This window comes from Centruroides vittatus, unplaced genomic scaffold (genome assembly GCF_030686945.1).
Source record: "Centruroides vittatus isolate TY-2023 unplaced genomic scaffold, ASM3068694v2 contig_1309, whole genome shotgun sequence".
NCBI lineage: Eukaryota > Metazoa > Arthropoda > Arachnida > Scorpiones > Buthidae > Centruroides > Centruroides vittatus.
The window spans coordinates 1,041,869-1,049,744 of NW_027120832.1; the positions used below are offsets into that span (position 1 = coordinate 1,041,869).

General features: G+C 32.9%; 1 protein-coding gene across 1 annotated transcript; it reads right to left on the bottom strand.

Moving 5' to 3' along the window:
• Positions 1-1,339: 1,339 nt before the first annotated feature.
• On the bottom strand, positions 1,340-7,870 carry LOC136990187 (uncharacterized). Its single transcript, XM_067288558.1, has 3 exons — positions 7,754-7,870; positions 4,073-4,600; positions 1,340-2,058 (listed from the first exon to the last, which is right to left on the bottom strand). The coding sequence occupies exons 2-3, from the start codon at positions 4,413-4,415 to the stop codon at positions 1,517-1,519; spliced, it is 885 nt and encodes a 294-aa protein (XP_067144659.1). The 5' UTR covers positions 4,416-4,600; positions 7,754-7,870; the 3' UTR covers positions 1,340-1,516.
• Positions 7,871-7,876: the final 6 nt, after the last annotated feature.

Sequence of the window (7,876 nt, forward strand, 5' to 3'; positions counted from 1 at the left end):
CCACGTAAAAATATAGCCAGTTGTGCTGTATGGCTAATATCGCAACTCTCATCAAGTGCCAAAAACAGTATTCGAATTTTGCAATGCGTTCACGAAGCGTTGTTGCTATGTTCTCGGACAAGTCTTCAATTCTCCTTGCAATGGTGAATCTTGATAAACTAATGTTTGAAATAATATTTATTTTATCAGGAAATGCTATTTCTGCAACAGCAGTCAGACATTCTTTTATCATCTCTCCATCCGCAAAGGGTTTCATTTTTTTTGCCAGTATTTGACTGACGACAAAACTAGCCTTTACTGCCGTATTTGATAAAATAGCTTGATTTTTAAAAATAGCCGGTTGGTTTCCCAAGTTTTTCTCCATTTGACTAAACTTATCTATCCGGAGTTGTTCTGTTAAGTTTTTATATTGTTGTTCATGTTTTGTATCGTAATGCCTTTTTATGTTATATTCTTTTAATGTCGACACAGTCTCTGGGCATATTAAGCATACAGCTTTATCTTTGACGAAAGTGAAAAAATAATCAAATTTCCACTTTTCTTGGAAATGCCTGTGCTCATCCGCAACCTTCCGTTTTTTTGTTTCCTTTTCCGACATGCTATTATGGATTAAAAATTTGAAAGTTAAAAAAATTTGTAGGAAAACTTAATTTTGAATAAAAAAAACTCTAATATTACCTTTTTGACAATAATATTGCACTCACACCTTTCAAGAAACACAAGAATTGCTAAAATTGCTAGTTAACAGCTTACCAGTCTGACTGATTGTGTGACAGTTGTACACAAACAAGCACAGACGCGGCGCGTTCGTATTGCATGTTTAAACAAGTCGCCGACAAGTGAGTAACTCGTCACAAAAAATTGTTTCGGTTTAGTATGTACTACCATTTTATTATAATTAATTTTATAACAATATATTGATGGGAGAAAGTCGATAAAATAAATTCAATTTTAGAAATGCTTGGCGGGCCGCATAAACATGTTTAACGGGCCGCAAGCGGCCGCGGCCGCGTGTCGTTCATCCTTGCTTTATACAGTTTTGCCATATTGAGTAGAAGGGAGCCTACAGAAAATGGTGCACTTCGCCAGGTAGAATTCCTGTTCTTGTGGGGTGAACACGAACAAAGTGTGAAGACCTTTGTGTTTCCCTTATGTGAATTTAATTGTCACGAAAATAACGAAAAGTAACATTACGTTACATTAATAAGGACGGCTACACATTTTCCATCGCCATTTTCTGTCCACATTCTTATATTTTAACTCTTATTTTATATTTATAAATAAACCGAACTGAATATTCATCGAATTTAAGACCGATAAAATAAGAAAACACAACAAGTGATTTGCACTTTCTTTATTGCGGGAAGTCAAAAATGGACAAAGAGTAAAATGAAAATCATTTATAAATAATAAAAAAATACAAAAATCTCAGAAAGAATACAATAAATTGTCATGCAAATTACTCAGGAACTAATACTTTAAAAGATAAAAATAAACAAATCAGGCAAATTGGATTTTAAGGATGAGGATATGGCATGAACGAAATTGGAAATGGATAATCAGAACGTGAAAATGAATTTTTATTTTCCACGTTTTTTGATGTTCGCTCTGAATCAACTCTGGATCCATTGCCAGGGTATGGATATTCGCCAGAACGTTTCAAAGCATTGCGCATTCGTATGAAATTCTTCTCCATTTGATATTTATCTATCAGTCTTGAAAGTTCTTTTAGCAGTCCGTAACGTAAATCCGGTGGCAATCCCGTATAAGGTTTTGAAATCAACAGAATAAACTCCGAACTCGTCCAAGTTGAAACGTGATCCGAGTCATGATCTAAATTTCTGGGATCTGAATGTGAAATCTTGCAATGTTCAGGATAAGGGATATCTCCAAAATGTTCCTCTTCGGGTCTTTTGTTTGCACTTGAACAAACAGTTGGATTTTTACTAAAACCAGGAAACATTTTTATATTTGAAAATATGCGTTTTCTCGAACCTTCTTCGTATATAAATGTTCTTTTTTCTTTGTGCTGATTCTGGCTCTCGGCGCTTCTATCCTCTAAAAAACAAAAGAATTTAACTTAACTGTGTGTAAGAAACGTTTCGTGTCTGAATAAATAAATGAATAATAATTATTTAATATGAAATTTACATATTTTGTTTAGTTATTGTCTGATGTATTGCTTTTAAGTTAAACTCGGCAGACATTAATTACTCTTTGTTATATTTAGAAACTGAATTATTGAATTTTATGAGGTATAATTAGAAATCGTCTAATCTATTTTAATCGCTCATATCTCCAAGAAATAGATAAGGTGTTTCGGACCTTAACAAAGACAAATGGGGCTGTATCTTTTACGGTCTCACATAAGGAATTCATTAAAAGTATTAGACTTAGGCTACCCCACTATTCACCAGTACGAGTTAGAATAATCTGCAAAAAATTATTCTTGGTTTCTCTCTAGGATCCTGTGAAAAATACTAGCTACCATGACCTAGACGAACTCGATTTCATTTTGTTGAAAAACATGAAAATAATAGACTGAAATAACCAAACTTTTCACGTGTTTTTTATTTCAACGTGTGTCCTTATTACTTTAATCTTAGGCATGTCTGCTGGGTAATTTGTACTTTAAAATTACGTAAGAAGCGTACAAGTTTGTAATAATTAACAGAAATTTAATTAAGGATTAGAAAATCCTGTATGTTTTTACTTGTTCCAAAGTTTGAAAGCGATGACATCAAAGAGTTGGGTGGGATGCTCAGGTTTTACGAGAGCACGAATTTTCCATATTATGTTATAACAATTTTATATTTTTTATATAAAACAACCATTGTGTGTTTTAACTTGTAATAGCAGAAATACTTAGAATATTGGACTCGTTAGAATTAAAATAATTTAATTATAGCTACGGCTCCTAATTGAAAACCATTTTGAAAAGATGCAATTATTAAAAATACATTTACAAGGTGTTTTCAGAAAAACTCAGAAATAAGCAAGCTAATTGAATGTCACAAATCTACTCTGGGTAGAATTATTAAAAAGTACAGAAAAAAAAAACTGGAAAAACACACGTGCAGCCAAGATCAGGATATTCTAGAAAGACAGAAGACAAGTTTCTCAGAAATCTTATAACAAGTCCTAGGAAAAATTCAACTAAAATGTCAACTAACAAATGGAACAATACAACTAAACTTATTTATAAAAAAACAACAAAGTGGAGACTAAAAGAAATGGGCTATGGATTTAACCAGGTAAAGAGATTGTTGCTTCAAGTGCAATGAAACAAGAGAGTATTAGGTGGAATAGAAAATATAAAGATTGGAACCTTAAGTGGAAAAAGTATTATTTTATGACAAGATTTTGTCGTCTTACGAATGGAAACACAAAGATGTTGACAGAAAAAGCCAGGAGTATCTTCCTAATCGTATTTCAAAAACTATAAAATTTGCATCATGAGTTTTCAACTGTTTATAGACTTGGAATCTTACAAATTGTGAAGCAAAACATTGATTAATCACTTTAAATTAAAATAGTGGATGTAAATCTTATACCAACAGTTAAATATTACTTTCTCACAGTGAATACATTTATCAACAGAATAGTGTCCCTGTCCAAACAGTCAAGAAAAGGAAATCATATTTTGAAAACATAGGAATAGAGGTATTAGAATGGCCTGGCAATTCACTAGACCTTAATTCCATAGAAAAAATGAGATAATGTGAAAATATAACTGAAACAAAAACATTTTAAGTTTCAAAGATTTAGACGAAAACATACGTCCGTTGTGGAAAGAAATTACTGCTCAAGAATGCTACAAGTTAATTCCGTGCCACAAAGAATTAATAAAAAAGTTGGAAAGGCCATGGTCTGGACATAAGTTACTGCTTTTATACAAGTAATGTTACATCACGTGAAATTAATTTCAAGGAGTTATTGAAAGCTTTGCATTAATCAGAACGTGCAAGATATTCGATTAATGACTTAACGATTCGATCAATTCGATTAATGAATATTAACTTTCAAAAATTCCAATTTACTTGAAAATGCATTTAACAAATTGAATATTTACCAGTATAAGGTAGAGATGAAGTATTTTCCATGTGTCCCTCCGTTTTTCTGGGTGTCGAAGAACCCGTCGAGGCAACCGTCGATCCATTATTAGGCTTTGGGTATTCCTGATGCCAATTTCTTTCATTGGGTGATCGATTTCGTCGCAAAAATGCTTCCTTCTTATATCTGTTTATTGTTTCTTCAATCTCGCATCGAAATTCATAAAATAAATCCTTCGGCATTTCTTGGATTAAATTTAAAAGTGTAAACAGAAACATTCTGTTTAAGCAGAATTCCGTCTCCTCTTCAAGGTAATTCCAGGGATCGACTGAATTTAAAAATGGACGATCGGGACATCTCATATTTTTAAAATGCGACAAAATGTCTTCCTGTGTGACGTCTTGGGTTGGTCGTCTTCCGCTGATATTTGAGGATGAAACTGAATTATTTTCTCCAGGTTCGAATAATGGTGCACCTTGTATCTGGCACCGATTTCTGAAATCGTCGTTTAATACATCATGCCGCTCACCGTCGACATTTCTATCCTCTGAAATAAAAAATATTTCTCTATTTGAAAAAAATTATTGTATAACGTAACTTCCGTTTCAAACGTTTAGGAACGAAAGGCGAGGGAAAATGTAGGAAATGGCGTCGAAAGACAATAACCTAATTATCAAAGTAGAAAAATATCCACTTGAAACAATCGTAAAACGAAAGATTATAGAATTGTTGATACTTGATGGCTAAGCGTAAAGTTAATGAACAGTATGAACACTTGAATAGGTAACGTAGTGTATAGATGCTTTAACGTAGCTTAACACTAGATTTACACGGTTTACACGGCTAAGTTTACACGGATGGATTAAAATCGTTCGGGGGAGCCGACTTGATGAAATAAGAGTGTTTCTACTTTGTCTTGTGTTGCCCTAGTATGAAAGGGAAGTGTAAAGATTGAAAATTTGTTTTTGTCTTCTTATGACGAATAGAAATTTCTATTGTTTAAATATATTCATTTAATATTTAAAAGGTTGTTTGGTCGTTTAACGAAATGTTACACTGCAGTTAATTATATTTAAATAAACTTTAACTAGTGATGTAATTTATAAGCGATTAAAGTTTGCAGGAATTGTTCCAAAATCTTTTCTGAAGAAAACCTTAAAATCTTTATGATTTTATGTTTCATTTAGAAAAACTCATTACTTATCGATATTTTCCTACAAAACAAAACAAAATTCACAATTTTTTGTATTTTTATTCACATTGGAATTCAAAAACATGAATTTTGTTATAAATCTGCAAAGCATTTATTATTTATAAGAAAAAGTTTGTATCCCGATAATTCTTTTAGTCTGGCGTAAATTAGTAATAAATAAATTAAACATTGTTGTTCAGGATTTTAATTTAAATTATCTGCATTTTTTAATTATACAATTAATTTTTTAAGAATTGAATATTCAAAGCTGTACCCGTTGTCGTCGAGAGCTTGAAATTTGGCACATTAATGCAACAGTCAATTTTAATTAGTCGTAGGTTAGAGAAATTAGAATACTTTATTAATTATCACGATGTTGCATTGTAATATCTTCAGTGACTAACAGATATTAATATATACTAATGCTGAAGAGGCAGTTAACAGTTCATATTCTAGATAGCTTAGGGTCGAGTTATAAACTTCGTAACGTAACCGTATCCGTATAGCATGATTATAAACTCCGTATCGTATCCGTATGGCCGTACCGCATTCCATAAGAAAAGTTTGGATCGATCAAACGTTTACGGTAGGGATACGGAGAATTGCGAATGCGCTAAGTCGCCATCAGTCGATATACAATCGGAAGTTGTGCCGGAAGCAACCGACGAAACTTTGACAAATTGGTCGAAACGTAACTTTTGACTGACAATGCTGCTTCTGAATAATATAAAATTTTAAGATAAGAATTACTTTGGTCATAAAAAAATAGAAAAATAATAAAATTAATAAATAATTATAGTGTTAGATCTGGCAATAACTACCGATGATTTTGCGCATGCTCACGATAGACTGCTTCGTAAATCGTAAAGAAGTTTGTTACGGAAAAGGTTTTACGGTAGTTTATAACTATTGCTATAGATATCCAGTGTAGCAAACATTTACGAATACGGATACGGTTACGTTACGCAGTTTATAACTCGACCCTTAAAGACAACTTAGATATTATAACGATTAACTGGTTTTTGTGCCGCTCTGCGTATCCACAATCGCTCTCGATAATATTGTTAAAGTCAATTATTACTTATTTATATATTGTATTTATACTTGTTTTGAAATGTCTTTTCGTTGGAATGCGTATAATGAGAAGTTCCTAAATCCACACTTTTTCATGATCAATCACCGAGATCTTTTTTAATTGAAAACTTCTACTCCTAAACGTTTACATCTTTAGGTACTTTTTCTATTTAAACCTATCGCGTTTTGCATTTAAATCAGAAAGTTAGCAGAGTAGTGAAGCCCGGTCGACCCATACGATGCCTCAGGCCCTCCCATCCTTTCTTCTGACGCTTTATTATATTTCTTTTGTTTTCCTTCACACTCGAAACTACATGAACTAATTTTCTGGCATTTATAACCAATATTTTATTACATGCAGCTGTAGCCCTAGGGAAAAGCCTATAGCTACAGCTGCAACCTCTCTCCCTTTGTTGTTTCTGCTTATCTTCTTGAAGAAATACACAGTTACTTGTTTACGTACCAGCTGTACCAATCATCGCTACTTGTTTACGGCGCCATGCCATCCGGAGTGCTAAGTGGGAGGGCTGCAACTGGGAGGCACAATGTAAGCCACCCATTGTTTTACTTTTTTCGCATTTTTATACATTTTGTTATTTAAATTTCTCTGGAATTTTTACTTTGTGACAGTTTATTTCTCTCCAAAAAAAGTCTTTAATTAACATTTATATAAAAAATGATTTATAGGAAATGTATTTCGTGGATTTCGATAAGCTTATGCATGGTTATTGTGGGGCACTAGAAAGCATCCCTCTTAAAGCCCTAGGAAAATCAGGTTACGATAACGAATTGCTTTCAAAACCAAAAAACCGATAGATTTTGAAGTGACAAGTAAATTTCGTACGTACTGTATATATTAGGTCGAAAATCTGATGGATAATGGTGTTAGTAACACATGGAAATACGAAATCAATTGTGTGATGAAACAGCGATATGGGTGGGACCCGGTCAGCAGTGGCATTGCCAGTTTGAAAGATGGCGACGAAATGATAGTGAAGTATATAATTGTAACCTTCTTCCCTCTAATGTATTAAATTAAATAATTAACTCAAATAACCAATTGGTAGAGATGTACGAGGCTTATCAAACTTTAACGAAGCCAAGTAATCGAGATCACATCAGGAAAAGAAAATTAGTCTTCTTTTCTTGATGTGATCTAGATTACTTGGCTTCATTACAGCTTGATAACCCTCGTATATCTCTACCAATTGGTTAATGTTTTACAATTATTTAATTTGATAGTAAAGTATGCTCAAAACATAAATCAAATCGGATTATGAGCAATATTATAACGTACGAACTCTAATATCTTGAACGAAGTCAGTGGATGATCGATCGATCGAACATGAAGTAACGACATAGTAGCTAAGTGTGGAGTAATAAATACCCAATCGATGGTTAAAATGAACACGAATTATTTGATATTTCACTTACCTGTCTTATTGTTCTTCTGGGGTATGCCGTTTCCCCTTGTAAATTGTCCCCAAATTCTTTTTCCAATTTCAGCGTAAAATTTTTCATTTTCGTCAGCTGTATTTCGTGCTTCTTGAATTTTTC